The sequence below is a fragment of the Aythya ferina genome, assembly GCF_964211825.1.
Source record: "Aythya ferina genome assembly, chromosome: 10".
In the NCBI taxonomy this organism is placed as follows: Eukaryota; Metazoa; Chordata; class Aves; order Anseriformes; family Anatidae; genus Aythya; species Aythya ferina.
This window is the reverse complement of record NC_140306.1, coordinates 3,429,661-3,454,405: the sequence shown is the minus strand read 5'-3', so window position 1 is coordinate 3,454,405 and position 24,745 is coordinate 3,429,661. Positions and strand designations below refer to the sequence as shown.

The 24,745-nt window shown below is 40.5% G+C and overlaps 1 protein-coding gene across 4 annotated transcripts in view; it reads right to left on the bottom strand.

The window, feature by feature from the left end:
* Window positions 1-24,745, bottom strand: part of CNTN3 (contactin 3) — a 98,670-nt gene that overhangs the window by 67,671 nt on the left and 6,254 nt on the right. For 3 of the 4 annotated variants that reach the window (XM_084530869.1, XM_084530870.1, XM_084530867.1), the window contains exon 2: window positions 6,628-6,761. In XM_084530869.1, the coding sequence (XP_084386995.1) occupies window positions 6,628-6,682 (55 nt within the window). In that variant the 5' untranslated portion in view covers window positions 6,683-6,761. Of the gene's footprint in view, window positions 1-5,241; window positions 5,349-6,627; window positions 6,762-24,745 lie in introns of those variants that run through there. The other variant, XM_084530868.1, reaches the window with a different exon arrangement.

Here is a 24,745-nt window from a genome sequence, read left to right as displayed (position 1 = left end):
AGGGCCAGAATAGGAGTCAGGCTTTGATGTCCAAATGGTTTGTATCTGTTACACCAGATACTTGAGGGTTTTTTTCAGCAGATCACCATTTTAAGATGTTTGGGAAGGTCATTCTCAATGCATCTGGAAAATATGATCAATGCTCAAACTGTGCATTTTTAAGACCGGACAGACAGAACATTAATCAGCTGTATTTGTCCTAAACAACAAATTAGAGGATACCAGTAAACCTGCACTCTGATTTTCTATTTAGACACCTCTAGAAGTTTTCCAGTGGAGCTGTAAACTCACATATAGCACATCACCACTGCCAAGAGTTTTCTTTTTCCTAACGCTCAGTGGAAAGTGTAGCCTGCCTGACACAGTCTAGTCATCTTAGCACTTCATATCTTTACTAGTGCAACACAACTAGTTCTTTGTTGAAAACCCTGCATTTATGGTTTTTTAAGCATGTTCACGTGCACAAGAGAATGGTGCCTAAAGGTACTGAATGGGAGGAGAACCTTCCAGCTCCACGGTTACAGTCAAATTCAGTCAAGGCTTGCGATGGCTAAAAGGGGGTGGTTAATGGCAATTTTTTGCTGTGTTTAGATGAAGTACAATCAAAATAGAGTTAGGATACTATTTGTGGTGATGGCTAATTAAAGCTTAGGAGAGAAAGTTAGTGCAGGTGGATTCTACAGGTCTTGTTCTGGACACGCTGATTGAGGTGTGTCCTTTCATCTTCTGAAGAACAAAAATTATATACGTTTACACACACAATTCTCCTTGTTTCATTCCTTTGAACTTTTTTTCTGTTTCATAGCCTTCTTTACACCTGAAATATACTTCAAAACTTGTTTTTCCTCTTAATTCTCAGGAGAAACTTTTAATAGATACGTTTTCCAAGAGAACAGAGCAGTCAGCTTCAGCAGTATAAAACAGCAAGAAATGACGAGAGAGCAGGAGAAACTAATGCCTGCTCTCCTACCAAGATTGCTGGGAAAGACTGGGTGAGCAAGTGAGCAGCACAGCTTGTGCCACCCGAGGCTGATGGAGATGGCTCTCCCCTTGGAGCTGACTCCTTGGTGCAGTAGTACAATAAATCGTAGTAGGAATTTGAAGCCAAAATTAACAGGAATGGTAAGAAAAGACAGCAGTCACGCCAACCTGCAGAAAAGCAGTTTGCACTCTCATGGGATAGGAGTTTACCTTATCTGTTTATCTTACATATTCACTAGTCACTTCTATAGCAATGCATCTCAGTCATTTATCCTTCCCTCACATGGGAAATAAAAAAAACTGCTATCCAGTTTACTAAAAGATTAAGTGAAATCCAGTTTATTAAAAGATTAAATGAAATCTTCTGGGTCACTTGGGAGGGGTGGGAAAATCTATGAAGGTCAGGAAGAGTCATAACGCTCCTGGAATCAATTCACAACCTGACCCCAGACCATCGCTTGGTTCAGACTCCAGCTGGATGGACCAAATGAACTCCAGAGGTCCCTTCAATCTAAACCATTCTGTGAGTCTGTACTGCTCTTTTTTTTTTTCAGTTGTTGGTTTTCTATTTTATTGATCTTTCAGCTTGTTCTTCAGAATCATTTAAGCATTGATAATAAACTGCTTTTTATTTGTTTGTTTTTTTTTTCCAATTTCATAGACTCATAGAATGGCTTAGGTTGGAAGGAACCTTAAAGATCATCTAGTTTCAACCCCCCTGTATTGGGCAGGGAGTTTCTTTCCTGGCTAGGCGGATGTTCCCCCTACTTGTTTCAAACTTGACATGTATACTTAATGCTGAATAATCATCTTCTTTCTCCCTAAGGTAAATAGGCAAAGACAGCAAGATCATTAGTTATACAGATATAAATATACATCAATAAATTAAAACCCAAAGGCCTTCCCCCCCCATCCTCCCATTACTCTCACATCCTCACTTTGATGAACTGAAGATTCACACAGGATAAACCAAAAGCAACTCAATACAGAACACCACAGTAAGGGAACTAGTTTGAAGTATGTTATTTGCATGGACAAAGAACATCAAAGCTTTTAAAGACCAGCCACATCTCCATTTCTGTAACTATGATGTCATATCATAACATTAATTTTCAGGCAAGTCTTAGAACTGTCTTTTCAGTCATAAACTGAACACAAGAAAAATGTTTCTATAGAAAGTCAGAATGCCTCCTAATCTGTCTTGATGCTAGTTTAAAAGTAATATTCTCAAAACTGTTTAACACCTTGTTTCATGTTTACAGAGTGCTCCCACTAAAATTTGTCTTGAAAAAGACTCAACTACAGGATTCTCTGGTAGATTTTAGAAGTACACTGTTCCAAAAGGTCTATTCACAATATTGAAGCAATTTAAGCAAAAAGATAATGTTAGAATTAAACACGTGCAGCCTCCAGATAGCAAAAGAACTGCACGTCAGGATTGAGACCTTGTGCTGAGCTGAGTGAGATGAGGTAGGCAGCTGGAACTGTTCAATTTAGACTGTTCAGCAAATTACATCTGGCTCAGCCTCATGTCTCCGTAAGTGCTGACTGTTGCTACAAGCAGCATGGTCAGTGACAGCAATAAAACCACATTAAGTCAGGGATATCAATTATGGGTGCTCAAGGCTTCTAAGCAGCCCTGCTCCATCCAACCATCTGGCTTCTGGCAACATGAAAAATGGCTTTTTTTTTGCTTGACTTCTTGCTGGTCCTCCAATCTACGAGCTCCGCATTGCTACTCAGAGGACGTTTGGGGAACACAGTAAGTGAAGAGAGATGAACGGGAACAGATGCAAAGGAAGGGTGAACAGTGAATGAGGACAGTGTCTTACAGGAGACAACGCAATGGCCATCAGAAAATAAATACTCTACTAGTAATTAGCACAATAACAAGTATTTTTCTATTAGCTCTGACATTAATTTACAAACTCCATGATACTCAATGCCAACCTGAGATATGTGAATTTATGAATCTGCAGTTAACATTATCACTTTCATAGTGTGCCTCTTTCTGCAGTTACATTTGCATAGAGTTAAACATTTATTTCTTTGTTTTTTCCCCTCTCTTCTCTTCCTCTCCAAGAACTCACTTGGTTCATCTGGTGTTAACGTGATTTAACATAAGATACTTTACATTCATCTTGAATCCTCAAGACTACCATTCTTCATAAGCAGCAAAAACAAAACTTGCTTTCATCTAAGTTGCTTTCAAACATGACTGAAAAGAACTGAGATGACACAAAATAAAAATATAAGAAAGATTAAAGGACAAAAGAGTCCTTCAACAGATGGGTGAAAAATCTTTCATCCTCTTCGAAGGAGGTTATGTATGCCTCCACAAGAACCGCTACCAAGGTCAAAGTGATCTGAGTGAAGCTTTGAGAGTGTCAGAGTAGTTCTGCAGATGTTACAGCTCATACTCAATAGACTTGTTTGCATAACTCCAACTTCTGGTGCCTACAGCTTTCTCCATATTATTGTCTATAACAGAAACAGTAACAGCAGCAGAGAACTTTACACTATGTAAGAGTCAACATATCCTCCTGTGCCTGAACATCACCTCACCCATTATCTATTTTTTTTTTTAAAAGAGTAAATATGAATTCAACACGTCAATCCTGAAGATTTCCAAGCTTTACAATCAAAGATAGATACAACTTTAAGAGTAAAATGATTATCCTTCTTCTAAAGGATATTTTACTGCCTGTTGTCTATGAATGAAACATTAGGATTTCGTTTTCTCTTTTTATACTATTTGCATGTCAGATACCTGTTATGATCCAAATGCTAAGTATTACATTTTATCAATAAAAACCCCAAACTAAAGAAAAATAAGCTTCTAAAATAAGAAAAATAAAGACTAGTACCACATGAAAAACTTAAATTACTCTAGCAGATTTAAGAACAGGCTTTGTTGTTATTTGTTATATGTTTGTTGTGTTTGTTATATGTTTTTGATTTTTTTATAGCATTAATACTAATTCAACATGAACATAACCATGAACATAATGAAATCATTCATTCTACTACAAATGATACACATGATGCAAGTCACCAATGCATGTTACTATTGCCTGAAAAATACTCATACACTTTAGTTAAGTACTACAATGTAAATCTAGCAAAAACAGTATCAGCAGGTCAAAACCAGTGAGAGCACACTTGGAAAAATCCATACATAGCTAATGAATTTTAAATGTTTGGATTCTACCCGTTAGTCCCCCCGCCCCCATCCTCCCAGTATCCTTCATTACATCAACTAATCACTTAAAATTTCTTTTGGCTTAGCCTGTATTCTAATTAACTAATACCATATCTCCTTTGAATAGTAACTGTACTGAGCAGTCAGCATATTTCCGAAGTTACATATGAGAGATTCAGAAATGCATGCATACATTCTGCAAAAACAATTTGTTTTGCTGACATTTATAATGTCAAGATTTGCCAATTCAGATGCTGCAGTGTCTAATTGGCTTTACAAGTAATTCCCCAATGATACCAAAGACATAGCAGTAGGTATTGCAGAAAGTGGACTTACATCCTTCAAGTGGTTTTAAGACTACAAACACATTTTCGACTTGAAATATTTCCAGGTGCAGCCCAAAGGGAAGCACAGTGCTGGCTGGCACAGCTGCACTTTTTAGCTAACTCAGGATGTTCACAGCCTTACTTTCCGGACCACCGCCACATGCATTAACTGCTAAAGCAGAAGAGCAGGAAGAACAAGAGCAGCATTGAGGAATGCCACAGTACACTGCCTGTAGTCCTCCTGCAGCTCCCTGCTGCTCCCCCATCACCGTTTTGGGCTGACCAGGGGCTCAGATGGAACCAGACTTTTGCCTGGCATATGTAACGGCAGCAGGACCAGACATGCAGACATGGGGAAAACATGGAAGCAGCAACAAGGCAGCATCTGCTCAGAAGTATGAAAATATAGCTTTGCTTCCTGCAGTTCAAAGGAGAAAAAAAAACAAACTCCCCCTATTTTAACCAATATCCCTGTGCAAATCTCTTATGATTGGCTCAATGTCAGAACATTCAGTATTTCTTTTAGAAAGCAAACCATAAACTAGAAAGTAGTCCTGCAGAAGAAAAAACTGTATTTAAGTCTTTTTTTTCCTTAAGGAAATATTTTCTAAGGAAAAGTGCTTGCATTTCACAGAGACAATATTAGTACCTTTCATGTTAAAGACAGCAAAGCCATGTTGTTAAACCATTTGTGACCCTCTGCATTCCCACACAAAGCTCAAATCCACAAACCTTGCTCAGTTATGTTCCAATGCACCTCAAACAAGAAATCAATCCCCCTGAGGGCAGCCAAAACACAAGCAGAGGTTACAGGCATGAGAGGAAAGCAGGAAGGGGCATCTCCACATGGCCCCTCTTTCTCCACCCCTGCACTGGAGCTGCTGCCAAAAAAAAAAAAAAAACACAACACACACCTACTCCCAACAGACCCAGACAATAACCTTTTTGATTTACTAACTAGTTCACATGTCAAGCAGTAGTTGCTCGTTTCAATTAAAGCACACTCATATACATCACCCTCCCCTTCCCTCAAACCACCCAAACCACCCTTAACTTCAAAGCAGCCAATTCAGATCACTCTTCAGAGCCATCCGCTACAGAAGCCTGATTCAGAAACAGGAGAAACCATGATCACTTGCCAGCAAGGCCCCTGAGGAAAAGACCGTCAGCTTGAGATTCTGACAGCACTGACTATAGCTCTCTAGTCCTTCTTCCAGTTCTTCAGCCAGCCTCCTTTTAGGGAGCAAAGCGATGCCTCACAAGGGAACTTCTCTTTTTTTTTTTCTTCTGTTTGCATTGCATATTCAAGAGCATCCCAGACCTTTATCAAATGAGATGAGTCACAACAACAAAAGGCTTCCTTCCCTCTTTCAAGACAAGTGCTGTCATTGCAGCAATTAAAAACATCAACACAGCACTGACTTACTGAAGAGCACGCATTTTGGTAATTTGGGAACCATCAGTGATGCCTGCTCTTTGCAGCTCTGATGGTGCCAACGCACACTAAAATCACTGACAGGAGTTACCATCGAGGACAGACTAGGGGCCTCCTCTCACCCCCTCACACACAGCAGCATCATTAGGGATGGTCAGAGCATATGCTGAGCAGCCACCAAAACAAGTCAGGGACTTCAGGGGCTACTCTGTGTACTGACCTCAGAAAGGTAAAGAACAACAGCGCAGAAGGGACGCCGTGGCAGAAGGAGAAGACCTGAAAAGCAGCACAGTTCCCAGCACTGAGAACTAGCTGGATTGTTGTCTGGCAGAGTGGGAAAGCAAACCTCTGAACTGCTGAATTGGTGCAGCGATAACACAGCACAGCTCCTCATGAATAAACCTATTCTAAAATAAACGAAGCTTTGAGAAAAGCTGAAGCAATCATCCTCCGTAGCTGCAAGAATTTGAAGTTTCCAGTTACAGAGAAACACATACTGCAGCTATTATATTAGCATACCTCTGGTGCATGCATTTCTAATAACATCTCTACCGTTATCAACTATCTTCTGCCTGCTTTGAAAGCAGAGCTCTGTTTAGTAACCTTGGAGCAGAAGTTATTTTAAGTCATTCACTGTTAATATTTGAAACCCTTGTATTGCATGCATTATTGTATTTTGTTACCTCCAAGACAGCCAACAAGTAATACCAGGAACAGCAGCTTCCACAGCAGCAGCATCTTCAGTTGGCAAAATTCAGTAATTTCAGTTCCTTCCCAGATGAACTGCACATTTAGTCTTCTGTAGGCAAGGTTTAACCTGTTAAGAGAATAGAGGGATGACAACCGGATTCAAATTTAAGAACTGGCTTCCATGTAAACATGCTTTTTAATAAATACAAAATGGACAGATGCTCTAAAATGCCTTCTTTTTTCCTATGACTGAGCCCCAAACAGAAGTGCAGATGTGTATGCATACAAGGTGTTAGGAATTATCTAATTCAGCAGGAGCACAGCTGGCAAGTACGCTGATTTTGCTGTTGCCTGCTTCCTGGTAATCTCTGACATACGTTTATTTGTAAGAAACAGGAGTTTTAAAAGAAGAGGATACATGAGGTACAATCACATATAAAGAACAGAAGTTTGAAGTTTAAGACAACCATTAGAAGAATTCATTCCACTTGCCTTGTATACGCTGCACTAGCAACAACCTGAACATGTGCAATAACTGATTTAATTAAAGCCACGTCTACTCTTCCCTTTTTGTTTTACCATACCAGGTCTGCACTTGACGTGCCTAACAGCAGCACAGAAGCCTGAAGAGGAAGATACAGCAACCAAGAACACAGAAAGAACATGAGCATGTGGCACTGAGGCACATCAGATGTGATGATATGCCACGAAGTGTTTTGCTAGGATTCCATTTCTACCTGTGTTACTGGCTCGATTATAAAGGATTTGCCAAGGTCTACTAACTTGGGTACGGCATTCTAATTTTGCTATTTTCTACAAAAGCTTTGCAGTAAATTTTCTGAAGTCGTATGACAACTGTGGCCTTTACATTATGTGTGTGTCACTTCCACAGCATCTGTTTTTTCAGAAGAGTAGCTGGGCAAAATTTGAGGTTCTGCAGTACACAGATCAGGCGAGATCAAATGCTTCCTTCTGGCACTGCAGTCTACGGATCAACGCACAGAAATATGAAGGGCAAAACAACAAGCATTAATTCTGAAGTGCCAATCTGAAATGTCTGGACTTTTTTTTTTCCAGTCTATTTCATATTAGAGTTAAAAGTTTCTAATATTTTTGGGAATCTAGCATTTGAGTTTCAATCTAAGCACCCCAGGCAGAGAGATCACCCAGAGGATTCCCTCAGACACATCCCCAGCCCACAACTTCAGAAGAATGTAATCTCCCCAGAGAAAGATGGACCTGCTCTTTGCCACCAGAGCTGTCTCTTCTCTCCCTGCAAGCCCCTGGCTCGTGCATACATCGCTACCGACTTGCATCCTACTCAAGTGGCAGCTGCATGACACAAGCAGGGTTTCCTTTTTTGCGTGTATAAAAGCCAAAACCCCGAAGCACTGTTGTAGCAGGAGCCTACCTCACAGTCTAGGAAATGGCCAAAAGTCTGCTGCTGAGAAAAATGTACCTTACGTATCCTAAGAATTAAGTTCTGAAAGAAATCAAAGCATCAGGAACCAGGAAACCTGAGCACCGCAGTATTTTGCATATTACTTCTGAGGGATCCTGTGCATTTTGTTGACTAGAAGTAATAATTGCTGCACAATGCCACTGTAATATTACGATAAAACCAGGCTAGCATAAGCTGCTGGGCTCTAATTGCACTGCATGTTTGCCAAGAGCTTTCCAGAGGTAGGCATGTCCCTTATTTGACGTGCCCTGAAGGCACCTGGTACAGGCTCTGAAAGGGCTGGAGCAAGTTCAGGCTCTAGTTTGTGTGCTCAGACAGCTGAAGTCCGTGCAGAGAACAAGAAGATAAGAGATACCTGCAGGAGGTGCTTAAACCCAATATTAAAAAACTACACAAACAGGATACAGACCTACTGCAGCTACAGGAAGAAGAGGGGTTGGCTGGGAATAAAATTAGAAAAAAAAAAGTAGAGGACAACGAAGCAAAAGGATTAATAATATTATAGAGAAATAATAAAATGGGACTAGGAAATAGACTAGGGAACAAGGAGAAGCAAGGAAGCTGAGGAAGAGCTTTGTCAAAATAGAATTCAATAGAATTTCTCAGATCTGGATGAGCCCAAATTAAAGCTTCAGTCTGAACTGGTGGAATTTCTAGCGTCACTGAGTCTAAACTGATCAGAAATTCCTGGAACTCAGGAGAGTTGCAAAGGTCATGAACTGATTTTTCAGTATTGATTACAAACCACAAAACAAAAAAATAAACTGAGGTGCTGACACTAGAGGTCAGCATATCTTTGCATAGGAAAACAGATATTAGAATCTCATCTTGATAAATTATGAGATTAACATTTCAGTTAAAGTCATCTCCACAGGGCATCATAAAAATGAGATGTGCTGATTAGTGTAAAATGTCCCCCAGCCATTTCAAGTAGTCATATCTATTTTTTTGGAAAATAATAAATTGAAAATATCCATTTCTCATTTCCCTCAAAATGCAATTGCTAGCTGTGAAAAAAATCACCCAATATACTTTGTTTCAGTAAGGAATACCCACATGGCGGGCTCTAAATCCTTCACATCTCTGCCTCTTGCAGTTCATATTCTAAGGCCGACACGAACCAACACCGGGATGGCAGGGCTCTGGCTTTGGAAACATAATGGTGTAGTCTCCACACACAGTGGAAAAAAGTCTAAGTTGAAGAAAGTCGCACTTCTGAAAGTGCAAAAGGAATGCAATAAAAACCACTAGAGAAGTGCTACGTTTGCACATAATTGATCAAGCCAGTCTTTCTGCAACTTCCCTGATCTCTACGCTTGGCTTCAATAAGACAGCCCAGTTCCCTGGGATCGGTCTCTGCTGAGATGAACTCCTCAGAAATGCTGACTGTACATGGAAACACCAACTCAAGGCACACCTATCCAATGCTAGAGTTGGCAAAAGAAATACAAGTGTGTATTTAAATTCACTGGAGCTCCTATCAGCATCTGAAGTTTTGAGTTCATTCCTTACGTTTCTGTGTCTGATGTACGGAAGGTAAGGGAATACATCTTCCACGCAGATCATTTATGGAAGTGAACACATTTGCAAATCTGAGTATTTTAAGGGATAAACAAGATCCAAGCCAGCCCATGAAAACCCACATGTATTTTTCACACTGCTCTTCTCAAGGAGCCTAGCAGCGTGCCTCACCGAAAGCAGCATCACGAACGCTATCGCGCTGCTCAGTGGATCTCAGTATCTCAATAACATTAATTCAACTCTGACAACATCCATTTGTAAACAGGCAAATCTTGAGACAAAGGTAATTTCCTTTTGGAGATGGCAAGGCTTTGGAAAAGTGATCTACAGTACCAGTACTGAGTGCGATGGGGCCACTGCTGGTAACATCCCACTGGAAGAAATGCAAGCATGTCTAGCACACCTGTATTAAACTCTAGATAAATGAGAATTAACCAATTAAAAGCTAAGAATCATGACAAAATACAGTTGAAAACCCTACTAAGCAATACCGTGGCTTGTTCCAAAGAAAAGTTTAAAAGGTGCTCCAAGGAGAACTGTGGCTGGTCCAACTCCTTTGGGGGCTCATTAGGTCTTTGTTCCACAACTGCATGTAGCACCACTCATTAGCAAGCAGCCTTTGCAGGCTTGTAGCAGTTGTTAGGCTGCCTGTGGCTCTTACTCAGCCTTCCTGTCCCTACAGGGATATCAGCACTAGACAAATCATCCTGATGAAGCTGGACTGTAAGCATAAAAAGATGAGGAGAAAGTTTTAGATGAACTCCACTATTAACAATCACTAAGTAGGATTAAAGTCATCTTCAGTGTGTCATTAGCAGAGACTTAATTAAAAGCATCACAGACATTCTTAACAAGATGAATTTACAAAAGCTTAAAAGAGAAGTATCAGCAACTGTTCTGTGGAGTTTTGCTACAACTTCTCTTGTCTTACTGCATGTATTGACTCTTTCAGCCACGGTCTCGTTTCCCCTGTCCATATATCCTTTGCACTTGATATAAGCCTTGTAAGCTTTAGGGTACAGGGACCATGTGGATGGTTTTAGTCTACAGAGCACCTTCCCTAGCCCTATACTCGTCCTTCCTTTTCCCCCCTGAAACAAATAATAACTGTAATAATTGAATGTCCACTCTCAATACTCATTTCTCTACGAACAGCATCACGGTGCATCTCTACCTTATTTATCTCTCTTATTCTTGTTACTGAGGAGCTCTCTGAGCATACCAGCCAGGCTCCTGAGCCCAGCACCCGCAATTCTTCCACTGAAGAGCAATACCCACTAAAGAAGGCTGTAACTTGGCTGAGCCTTTTACCACAAACAGTTGTTCCATGTCAACAAAAGCAGAGAAATTGCAGAGAGAAAATAATTACAGAATGACATTTATCTTAAAAGTTCCTCAGGAATCCTACCTTATCGTAAGACCACCAGCTTGTACAAGTCTGCGCATTAACCTTTGTGCCAGCAATTTGAGAGCCTCTTTAAATCTAGCCAGAGGTCTTTGCTTTGCACAAACAGTTTGACCACCCGTGGAGACTGCCTACCTAAATCAATTTCGGTACACCTATGGGAAAGCTTCACAAAGGAACTAGCTTTGCATTTTTCCCCTAAGTACAGGGGAAAAAAAGCATCAGAATTTCTTTCAACTCTTTCTATTAAATCAATTACGTGATAAAATTTAAAATTAGTAAGTCATTATAAGTGATACTAACTCCACTCCCAAGCCAAATGGAATACAGTTATTCTGAGCACAGTGTATCAAGTTTGGTATGTTTAGTTACTGCCATTCAGAACTGCGTATTTTTTTGCATTGGTACAGTGAAGGTATTGCACTGATAGCAAGTTAACCTTTTAAATGCAAAATATAGATATTAAAGAAGAAGTCATATTGCTTTTTTTCTACTTTACCTCAGGAAACAGCTTTCATATTTACCAATCCATGGATGATGAGAGAAAGCATATTTGCACAAAAGTTCACTCTTAAAGTTTATTCTGATATTGTCTGCTTTTCCTGCCCAACAAGTCATCAGAAACCACTACACTTCAAGAAACTGCTCTCTTATTCACGCCATATGATTACCAAGTTTAATTAGAAACATCACAAAACCAAACATTTGATGTTTTCTTTCCATGTTCTTTGAAAGGCTTGGGTACAGAAGATGTAGCATAAAAACAACAACATGGAAAAATGTCTATTCCCAGACGAAATATCAGGTATTTTGTCTTATAGGCACCTTATTCTCTGACAGTGTTAAGTGCACTGGCATCAGCTAAGACATTGTACGGTACAGTCCTGATAGGGAAATGCAGATTGAGTCTTGCTGCCCTGAGGAGCAGGCTTGGAAGTGGCTGCAGTGCTCATCTGCATACAGACTTTCTGTGCCCTAGTTACCATCAAGCTCACTTCCAGTTGCCAAGCAAAACGTTACTTTCAATGCCACAAATAATGCCTCCGCTTCGTGCGGTAGGATGGGCATTTTTAGTGCACCAAGACTTTCAGGCTGCTGCTCCTTTGTAAAGATTCTCGACTCACAGTAATGAGGAGCCATGTATACTCGGCACAATGAGAAGTTTGAAGTTGCCCACAAGTGTTTTTAAACTTTAAAAAAATACATATATATTTCACATTCAGTCATCGCCAAAAGCTAACTTCTGCTGCAACTTCAAATACCTCTGGTTATTACTCTTACACAGATACACAGCCCTCTACGCTTCAGTAGATTACTGAATGTCTTCCCGAAATCCTTGCAACACAATGTCTGTACAACAGCCTCTTGGATTTCAGAACCCTACCATTTAACATACAGTAACGTTAACATCTCAACACACCCTTGGTGGCACAACCTGTGCTCTGTCCATCAGTGCTTCTGTTCTTGGAATAAGATTTCAAACAAAATCAGCTTCCAAAAGCTCTTTTTTTTTTCTGTCTAAAAATCTCTCCAAAAGAACGACCCATCACAAAAAAAAAAAGTGTATTTTCTGTTATTTTCAGGCCCCTTTTCTTATAATTTGTATGCCCCAAGCTTTCCCCCTTTGATTTACCAATTTCAGACACCCTTTTGATAACACAAACGGGTCATCACCTTTAACCAGGTGTCCTCAGATAGGTGCTTCAAGGCTCAAAAATTCTTTGATCCCAGATGAGTGGATGTCATGAGTCATTTAAAAATAATCTAAGGCTCTAGAATCACAATAAATAAAGTTACTGATACGGAATCGGATGAATTATGTCTTGTGTAGCACCCAACTACTCTGTTTCCATCGCCATGCCTCCAATGACTATGGGGTTTGCCCAGAGTTCTTGCTGACCTCCTGCACCTCAGGAGGTCAAAGTGATGCTGCTGTTGAGCCAACCCTTCAGTCTGCAAATACAACTGGCCTTTGGCAGCTTGGGTTGCTTTTATTAGCCCTTCCTCGCTCCCTTGCGAGTAGCACGCTATTTGTTTCAAAACACCTTTATTTCTACTTCCTATAAATCACGGCTTCAAAAGTTGGTCTTATCCTGCACAGTTGCCAAAATACAATTCATCCCACACACAGCTGGAGTTTGATGCTCCTTGGCCATAGCCAAGTCGATGTGAACACGTCACCCCGTTGCAGCCCATGTTAGCACCCACTCTGTATGCAGCTGGCCGGCGAGCCCCTGCACTTAAGTGCCAGGACTTCAGTTGCACCTCTCAAGCCAGACTGCCACTAGGGCCCTTGTGGCTTTCCACTGCTGCTTGGACTCCACTTTGCTTTTAAATGGAAAAGAGCTCCAAGATTTCACATTTTAAAGGCTTTAAATTAATACATTTTAATGCAGGCTTTTCCATCCAATTTACTCAGAGCAAGAAAGGACAGATTTTTCCTACACTGTGCTTCAGATATCCAATTGTCAGGTTTTGTGTGCTTTTTTTTCCCCCCTGAACCACTAATTCAGCTCTTCACATAACTTACCAGGAAGTCACCACAAAGGAAGGTACATCAAAATACATCAAAAACCCATACAGCCAGGTGAGATGCATTGCTCCACGTCAACAGTGATGAAAAACATCTCCTCTTTGCAAAATCCTCATTTTTCCTGCCTCCGAGGAGAAGCAAGCCAGAAAGAAGAGATGACCTGTAGGCAAGCAGACCTAGGACACACTCTGCAGGCTTGTTTTCTGTGGCAGACAGGCAGAGGGAGAAACCTGCAGGTGACCAAAGGGGATTGATCCTCTTTTAAGTGTCTAATAGCAAAAGAAGAAACCAGTTTTGCTATGGTAGGAAAAGGTGAAAGGTGTCACACGCCAATGAGCTAGCAGTAAATTCTTGTTTTTAAATATCAGCAGAGACCTCAGGGTACAAAACTAACACTAATCTGCATGTGCTGGGTGACCTTTACTGAAAGCTAAACTCAGTGTGAAGACATGGAGCAGTGTGGGTGGGGAAGCCACCAGCAGCAGGGCTCCCTGGAAAGCCTTTGGCGTGGATGCTGAGCACATTGTTCAGCCAGGCTTACCTCCCACTCACCAAAGGCAAACACTGCACCATGCATGGCTCTCCACCTCAAGAAGGAAGGCAGCCACATGCAGGAATAACTCTTATCAAGCAATTTTACGTGGCTGAAGATAAAACAAACAGAACTCATGGAAATGAGGCACGGCAGTCCTACTCTGAGACCCAGACCTCGCACAGCCCATGGCAGGACAGGGCCCATTTCACCATCGCTCAGCAGAGCAGGACCACAACGCTCATCCTGCAGCCAGACAGCACAGCCCCAGTGGGAAACATGTACTGTTTAATTGTAAAAGAAGAGTAAATTCTTGAGGAGTAAGATACTAGGAAGGGCAAAACGGCATAAATACTTCAAGTATATTGGCACTAGAGGAAAAGAGTCATATATATTTTATAGAACATATTAAAATATTAATATATATAAACATACATTTTGTATGTAATCTTACTAGCCTTCTCTTATACTTTTAAAATACGTATAGCCTGGGAATAGAGGAGTGAGTGAGAAGAATTCACCAATTTCAGCATGGAAGTGAGCTTCAGGAGATATGGCCACAGGTACCCTTAATCTGAGTCTGTGATTATCTCACTCCAAGTCACATGCAAGAGAATAATCCCCTGCAGGATAGAGCACTGATGTGAAAAGAAAGAAAAGCTCAAAGTCACAGTTGAGTGGTTACATCTGAACCCATTTCAGCACTTCCTCCCTACCCCCCCATTTCTTACCGGAGACCTAGGCAGCTTAATCTGCATTGATGTCTGTGAAGTTTCACTTTAAAAGTTACTCAGCCTGAGAGACTTTCCCCTCATATGAATAGAAATAAAGTTCTTAAGTATTTTTATGCATTTTTATGCAAAGTTTTCCTTTTCAAAAGAAAGTATGAGATATTGCCTGAAAACTTGAATACTGCATTTCAGCTTCAAACTAGTAACAGACATATTAACCCCCAAATGAGATTATTAAAGAGAAAAAAAAAAAAAAAAAAAACACAAACTGCACCACCAGGCAGAATAACACCCACTGGAGAATATGATAAAGCAGTTACAGATGTTCAGTTGATTACTACAGCTTGAACACACCAGTGCACTGTGTAACTGAATCAAACCATGTCACGGTTACTATTAAGACTAGACGATATGGTATTTCTTAATCATTTTATTTAAACAAAACACTCTCCCTGCCTTCTCCCACCCCTTGCTTTCTCTCTTTTGTCCCCTACACCTTAGGGTTACCGTTTAAGGCATTACAGCACTGATTTACATACTTCTTTGGCTGCCTCACCACTAGTAGAAGACCGTATCCAGGCCCCCACACTGGAAAGTAGAGGGGAGGAAGGAGGAAACAGTGTACAATGAAGCGGCAGCAGGTAATCTGAGCTCTGCGTAATTTAGGGATTATAGTTATTATTCAGGTATCCCTGTTACTTATGTCTCCAGGAAGGAAATTGAGTCTCAACATAAGACCATGATTTGAAACAAGAACACAAGAAATTAAATTTCAATGGAATTTTCTTCCATTAATGCTAGGAAGAACTTCAGGGTCTAGCTCAAGATTAATACACACAAATGTTCTGTGCCATAAAATGACCACAAAAAGCAGTAATGAGCAAATGCTTGACTTGTTAGCCAAAATGGCTGCAAAACATCCCGTTTATACTTCCCACATAGAAGACTTCATTTCCATGCTAAAAAAGAAGTGTGCTTGACAAAAGCAGTGTGTAAATTACTTAACAAGATCTCTTTAAATATCAGTACAAGGTTAGAGGTGATAACAACTACAATGGCTTTGCAGGATACATTTGACAGCTTCAGTTTTAAAAGAAAATGGAGCTGAGAGCTAAACTGAATATACAGAGATAACATTTAATGGCAATGAACTTCAGAATATCGGAAGTACTGAAAGATCAATTTCCTGACTGAGGAACTAAATTCAAATTAGGAAATCTCTGGCTGACAGAGGTTCCGAAAACCATGGAAGAAGGAGGAAAAGGGGGAGGAAGGTTAATTTGGTTTGTAAAGTATTAAAAGTAATTTTATACAAAATGCCCTGGCAGGAAAACAAATATGCAGAAAGGTCAGACAGACAGATAACAAGGAATTTTTAAAAATCCAAATTTAGTACTTTAGGTTCAGGAGTTCTATTTCATCTCATTTATAATCTTGTTCTGAAATCATTCATGGCTGCCAAAGCATGTTTGAGATGCAGCTTCAGAATCACTATGCCTGAATGAAACCTGAAGCTTTTCTAACCAAAAAGCTTACGTTTCCTCTCTGCTTCTCAAATCTCACTTTACCTTTTCTTTACAAAGAAGAAAAATACACTTCCACAGCATCTAATAGGGAAGTAGCAACAAGTTCCTGACACCAGAAGATGCTATTTTTCTTTTGGACCTCCAAGGTTCACTTCATGTCTTAATGTACTTGGCATTGCTCTCACTATTAATCGTGTATTGCAGACCAAAAGAAAGTGCCTTTCCAGAAATGACCTCAAACTAAATTCATAATTCTTTAAGAACTAATAAACCCACTGAACCAGAAAGCTCTGTCCTTCCTCAGCAGGCTAAAAGCAGGCAAGCTTCCTTACTCCCTTTCACAAGATTCACTAGTGCCTTTTATTTAAAGCACTGGGTGGAAATTGTTTATATATATTTTAACAACATACCCATGTTTTGAGCCAGAAAAAGGCCAGTAAACAACAGAAATGAACAGCTATGCTAGAGACATGGTGCATAGCTTAAAAAGGCATCACTGGTCATACACAACTTCCATTTGTGATGGAGCTTGTATTACCCTACACTACAGGCAAAGGAGCAAAGACTTCTGGACATTCCTACATAACATGTTCCTGATCCTCAAGACTGTGAGGAAGCAACACTTAGCACTTTTCAGATGCTCCTACAAAGGTCTTCCTACAGAAGATCAGAGATCTTCAGTCACATTTTTCTGGAGTTACCCTCATCAACACAAAATACCTTCTGTGAGAAATATGAGATGCATGTGTACTCAACATGGATTATGTGGGGTCTTACTCTTCCTCATTAAATTGTAAATAACTTTTTCAGATAAGAATTTTCAATAGTCAGATCTTCATTATATGGCACAAAAGATGTTTGAATTACTAAAAATATTTGGGATGCCTCTGCATCCTTCACTGCATAGGACAGGGAATGAGAAGATTGGAACTCAGCCTGAAACAGCCCCTTCAAGAACAGATTACGCCTAGTTTTGAAGAGGTATTATTAAAGCAAGAATATAAAGCATAAGCTGGTCGACAAAAAGCCTTGTACAAGAGTATTTGAAGCTGTGCCTACAATGCACATGTTTCCAAGTCATAAAAAGTAATTTTAGTTCTTCAAAGGCTTTTGGAGCTTTTTTTTTTTTTTTTAATCTAACAAGACCATTAAATTCAACTAACCGCACAACGAATCCAGGAAGCAGTTTTCAAGGCCTAGTATTAAGGGAGGCTTTCAAGACTTCTTTCACGTTCTAACAATACTAATTAGATCTACACATATTTAACACAGCAGAGGAGAAGAATGCCATAATAGAACTTTGGCAACTGATGATAAAGCCTTGCTGTAATTTTGTTTCTAGAAGCACCAACTTTTAGTAAGAAAAGTCCAGAGTGTGTAAAATATTGCCCAGTGAATCAAAGTAGGGTTTTGTATGCATAGACACACACGCGTATGTATATGCACACACACACACACACACATATATATATATATATAATACACACACACACACCTTTATCTAAAGAAGATAAGTCATCCACACAATGCACGGAAAATCTGTGGAGTATATCAGGATGCATCAACCAGGAGTCTGCAGCATTCACAAAGAACAAGATAAATAACATGAATAATGAAGTGTGCTCAAAATTTGGGCTGCACACGGTTGCCAAGTGAGCAGGCACTGGAGCCAGAGCTGCAGGAGGCCCGTGGGGGGCACTGGGATGGCTGGAGAGGACTGGGAAGAGCACTGGAGACTCCAGCAAGGCCTTCAGGAGGAGCTAGAGCTCACTGCAGGGCCCTGGCATTTCACCAGGGCCCTGGCCAATACATCATCATTCCTGCTGCCAAAGCAGGAATTAAGGAAAAATAGAAGTGTGAACCAGCACTTTTCTTCTCCTCAGTTCATAAAAGTAATGCTGCACATTTTCATAAGTCCATTTTTAGGTTAAATTCAACATATATAAACATATAAATGCAAACAATTTAGCACGTAAATGTTACATGGCAGTAACACTACCATTCCTCTTATGCAAACAAAAATCTCTCTGCTGCAATACCTGTTTTAATTTCAAACAATTTATTTTCATGTGTGCTATTTAGTTAGTTCAAATTGCTACGCAATACTGCTCCCCAAGAAAGACAGGTGCAAATTAATCCAAGTAGGATATGCTCATTCCCATCTTAGATTTTCTGCACAAGTCCTTTTGGAAAGGAAGAACGGGCTCAAAAGGGGATGTGAATCCTTACAAATTTAGAATTTGTACGGAATTCTAATTAGAATTGCATGCCTCTAACGCTCAGCAGTGTTTAACCCCCAGACTGATGCACTAGAAGTTTTTCTGAAAGCCAGGTAGAAACAGGGATTCTTCCCTCAGCTGACTGCTGAAGAGAACCAAGCACTGGGAGAAGATTCCCTTTGTTAAAGCATTTAAAGGGTCACAAGGATAAAGGAGATTATTTTCTTCTGCTTGCTTTGCTAAGATACCTGTAGCGAAAGATGGTATTTTTCCCTTCTGGATGATGTTGTATACATCAACTACAGTAAATTCCTAGCACAGTTCTCTTAAAAATGTCACTTTAGATATATTTGCTGGAAAGATAATCTTTGGGCACAAAAGAAATTCAGCCACAGAAACATGGGTTATGCAAGCCCCACTGCAGTAAGCAGCAGTGAGAGATGAGGATTCCGGTCTCTGCTGTTGTTCTTAAGCTTATATTATGTGAAATAAATAAATTAAGTTCTGAACTGTCCGCTACTTTAACTTGGATGGCAGCTCAAGTCCTACACATAAGGCCAAACACAGTTTGGCTCCTGCATCTGTTTTGCTAGAACAATTGAGACAACCTGAACCTGTGTCTATTTGTGATTTTACATTTGAGGCTTCCATATAATTGTCTCCCCACCGTAGCAGGAAGGCTGCAGGAGCAGCTGGATACCTCTGCCCCATCAGCACCCAATGCTCCCAGGGAGGCAGTGCACACCAGGTGGCACACTCAGCAATCTAGGGGCTCAGACAGAACCCCAACCAGATCCAGAACCCACAGCCATGTCCATCTCTGTATCAAAGGGAACCACAGAAAACTTCAGGTTTAGTCTCACCAAATGAATAGTATCCTTACTACTATTTACTATCACTTTTTTGCATGATTTTTATTTTTATTTCTTAAATCACAACTATACCAAAGGTCAGGGAGCTTTTTGCTCTTTCAGGAAAACAGACAGAGGCGAGCAGTTAACTATGCAAGTTATCCAAATCTATAGACTTAAGATGCTCAGATGCTAGAAGAAGAAATGATTATATGGCAAAATAGCTTAACAGCAGGAAGCACGAGGTGGCAGAGCTTTGCTACTACCTTAAGCTGCTTAGCTTCAGATAAGGAGCTTATGCAACTTTCCTAACTCAGAAGTACATTCAGCAAGTGATACCAAAGCAGTTTTCAAGTTAAGTTACACTCTGGACTGATGCCCCTTGAGTACTGTTATTCTGCCCTCTTACTGAGGAAAGAAAGGGGAGAAAACTGTCCACCCACTAAAACCTAGGTCCAGTTTAGTAAGGGAGGCAAGTGCCCCCTTTGTTTTCTTTGATGCTTCCCTTGTATGAAACAACGTATCTGCACAGTAAGCCCAGCTTCTGGGAGCATGAACAAGACTGTTCTGCAGTTTCCAAACAGAGCCTGACTAAGCAGCAGCTGCTTTGCCATCCTCTGGAAATAGTTGTAAAAATAACACGGGTAAAGAATTGCAAGTATTCTAGTCAGAGAACAGACTTCTGATAAACTATTTGGTTTATTTTCGGATGAAACATCCTATCAGCCCACGATGGATTCAGTCAAGAATATTCTTTGTACAGGATTGGATAAAGACAAAGCCTTTAATCTTGCAGCTCGTCTGCAGCTGAAGAAAGCTGGGACTTAAGTGAAAAAGACACGACACTCCTCCCAAAAGCTGTTGAAGAAAATGCAGGAAAATGTGCGGAAGAAGTCCGAGATGCCTTGCTCAGCCCTAGCGCCTCATGCAAAACACCAGGTAAGGACACACTGCTGACACCCCCTCGGGGTGGCAGATGCACAGGTTGTCAAGGTGGCCTGGACCACTCACCTCTCCAAACATGGGCCTCCCATTGTGTTTCCTGGTGAAGATCCACTTATTTCAACTGCTTTGTGAAGATCAATGATAAAGAAAGGATCTGCAGAAGGGCTTTTTAACACACTGGTGTTAGTACCTGATGAAATAGTGCAGCTTTCAATCTGGATTCCAAATTGAGAACCACAGTTACACGGCAAGGAAGAGCTTACTACAAAACAAAGTGCCAAGCAAAAGCCAAAATCTTATTTTGTTCTCCAAAGGAGAAGGAAGGAAGCCCTATTAGTTCTTCATATATCAGTCACACAAAAATAGCACAGTTAAATATTACACCACTTCTGTTTGCATTTTAAGCTTATGAAGGAAAAAGGATTCTGAAGTAGACTAAACTACATCATTTAAAGCACTAGAATCACAGCTCTTTCCCAGAACTATACAGATTCTTATTTTCTTTAGCAATACAATAACAAAGATAGTCAACATGAGACTCAAAATCCAATAGTTACAACAATTCTAGTGAGAAACGGATGAACTGGAAGATCTATAAACAGATTACGCTAAACATCTAAAAGCAAAACTACTGTACACACGTAACTACATCAATAATTGTATTTGATTCCACAAACCATTTGCCCATTCTTTGGAAGGCTTCATCACTTCTTTCCACTATAATTTCAGCAGAACTTTGTTGAATAAGAATGACGTTAGAAAAGCAGTAATATTCCTCGTTACTGCTATGCAACAAAGCGCAACACGTAAGGAGGGGTGGGGAGCAGGGCAGAAGGAAAATAATTACGTTTTACATTAATTTAGCTGCTTCTGAGACAAAAGCTAACTCTTGCCTAGTCAAAAAAAAAAATAGAAAATAAAAAAATATATAGATGTCCAAGAGCGTGCAGCTGCTGCCCTTTACCTTGTCAGAAAGAGTGAGCCATGGAGCTGCACTTCCCTTCCAGCTGGGTGGCAGTGGCCACAGAGCTCACCAGCATTACCAGCATTTATTGGACTGGTCCAAGTTAGCTGATGCCTAACTTCAGGGAAGGCAAAAAAGAGTTCTCATCCTGAGTTCAGGGAGCCATTTGGTCAAGTACATACACGTATTTTTTTCTTTATTATTATTTTTTCATGAATAAGATCTTCAGTCTACAAGAAGAATGCATGTGTTTTCTCTGGTGGAAAGAGTTCAGCACACAGAGAGGCTATTCATATGCCACTAATGATGTGCACACAAGCCTAATGAGTACACAGAACATCTCTGTACAATCAATAAATCTTTATTCAGAGGAGGTGCAAGTTGTTTAAAAATGTGAGCTTATGCACCCAAACAGATGCTATGGACCACACAGCTGCAGAGCTCACATGAAGTGTTACAAGCTGAGGCACCTCGAGTTCTGCTCTTCCTCAGACTTCATCATTTTGAGGTTTCTGTTACATGGATGCTTCTCCAGCAGCAATGTTGACTTAACCCATACCTCCCTATTCACCCAGACGAAGCAACAGTAAGTCTAATGCAGGTCAACTTTAGGGGTTATGGGATAGGTTCCTTTATCTTTTTTTTTTTTTTTTTTGTCAACTGTAGCTGTTTCTTAACTATAACCCCTAAGTTACTTAGGCATCTCTAGCTTTTTTAATTCATCATCCAAGAAAATCTCTTTCAAGCCTATAAGGAATTAAACAATCTGTTCTTGAATGCATTTCCTTCCTTCCTGGCTGGTGAGTTGTTTTGTTTACCCTCCTCCTCCTCTTCTGCAAGCTTGAGATCTGCTTTTTATCTTGTAAAGCAATGACTGCACATAAAAGAAGCTTGGAAACTTATGTCTTGTGCATTGTTTGGAAGAGGCAAGAACTTCAACAGGCATGTAGCAAAGCTTTTTTTTCCCCCCTCCTCACCACAACTCAGCCTCAACTCATGAATTCTGCAAATCTGTATCTCAAACTCATTTTTGCTGTAAACTCTTCCCCTTCTCCTTTTTCATATGAAAGCATCATCTGCAACCTCCTGACCCCAGCAGCTTGCTTCAGAATTTAACAGAAAAGAGGTAAAAAAAAATCCTAAAGATAAGATGTGAGAGCTAGAGACTGATGCATAACAAAGTATATACCATATGGCTGATAAACATAAAAGCTCTCCCTGTTGGAGTTGTTTTAGTTCATCTGTTTCAAATCAGGTTACAGAACAGATAAAAACAACAAAGAAATCAATTCACTTTCTTCAAGCAAAGAATCAAACAAACACTTCTCCATTTTAATGTTCTCAGGCTTCATCTCAAAAGTAAATAAAATAAAAAAAAAAAATCCCAGAAGAGGGTTCAGCAAAGAGCCTCCGCATTTACCATGGCACAGTCCCTGTCTCAGGGGGCTCTGGAGCCCCCCAGGCCACACGGGCAGGGAAGCACAGGCGTCCCACTGGGTAGCTGGATGCATCTGAGGCAGTATTACACAGACCAGAAGATTTAGCAAACCTCTACAGCCAATTCGCATCTTTCCAACATTTTTGCATATTTCAGTACTGAACATTTAAGGGCCTTTAAGTATTTATTCATATTTGCTCATTTGCGTCACCTTCTGAGCATTTAATTCATTCATCAAGTGACAAGGATTTCTCTCTGTTTCCATTCATCAGTACTGCCTCCCACTCAGCAGTTACACTCAAGTTAATGTTCAAGATCTGATTTTAAATAGCAAGTGCCACCCCAATCGTACCCCACGCCTACAGCAGCAGTCATCCAGCCCGTTCAATGTGTATCCACCTGAACAGCTCCACTGGTGCAATTCAACAATGGTCTCTGAAGACCCCAAACTACCTGACCCTTTTGGGGTCTTTCAGTGATATAAGCTGAAGATGTTGGCCACAGATGAAAAGGCAAGGAACAAGAGCATTAAGCCCACAGATGTACTCCGTGACTCCGTGCAGCTTTTAGCAGAACTTCCACAGAACTTGACCTTTTATCTAAGGGTTAAGCCACACATCAGCTACTAAGGCAAATACTTCTGCTCACAGGAGACAACCACGGGGGGGGCAGATCAAGGTAGAAATCTATCCTCTAGCTTAGCTCTTTATTCCCCTTCCTCTGCTCCAAGTTGATCAACTGATTACTAGCAGCCTTTAATGGAAAAGCACTGGGACCAACTTTACATCTCTGTCAGAAGAACTGACTTTATTCCTCTGCTAATCTGATTTAAAGAAGAACTAAATAGCTTTAGCTTCCATTAAATTTTTCAGAGGTATTGCCCAGCAGCACTTGCCATTGATTTAAAGCATTATATACAGCAGTGCACTTCACAAGATCCAGAGGTAGGAAAATATACTTGGAAGAGAGATCTGATATTTATGTTCTCCCACTGGCCGGATCAGCGGTCTCTGGGAAGGCTTCAATTCCCTGCATCTTGTGGCTTCAGCTTGATCGGAAAGACAGTTACAGGACAGCACTTGGAAACCCCAGATAAATAACACCCATTACACTTCACAAGTCATTTTGCTAACAAATGATCCACTTTGCATATTCACATGTAATCTCTTAGCACAGAGATAAGTTACAAGATCCATCCTTTCCTTGTAGGCTATCCAAAGCAGACATTCATTTTCATACAGTCATCTTCACAGTCAAAAAACACGCTCAACGTATTTAGTCAACATGAGCAAAAATTAGGACAGATGGAAAGGAAAGACTTGGAGCCAGCACCAGTATATTGCAAATGCCAGCTCATGTACAAAAACATTAGGAGTCTTCCTAAAAAGCCAGATGCAGACCTGAATGGTCCAGAAGCTGGGAGCACTGCCTGAAATGAGCACTTACCTAACAGGCATCTTTCAAAGGCAGCAAGGCTGCTTGCTTGTTTTAACATCAATCAAGAGATTAAATAAATTCCCCTATGACACAGCACAAATTTTCAGTGCAAAGCTTGCCTTTTGATAACTATAAGGTGCTCTATTCTTAAATCCCCAGGGTAAAGAGAAATTTAACTGCTGTCATTAACAATAGAGAAACTTCACTGCTATCATTAACAATCTCTATTTACAGACCAGTGAAATGAATTCAGTGCAGATTCACATGACAGAGAAATTATTAAACCATTTCATGCAAATTTCAAGGGCAAGTATTTATAAAGACATGCCCTTGCAATTCAAAAATGGCAACAGTGGCCTACCCTTCATCCAGGTACAGACTCTGTGGTGAAAACAAAACAACACACCATCAAAATGAGAAGGCCCACTGCAGCTAAAACTCAGCTCTGCTCCTTACCCACAGACTCAGCTCCACGCCAGCAGGTTTGAGCTCATTCCTGGAGATGGGGCACCCCACTCCAACCCTGACTGGCAGCAGGCTCCTTTGG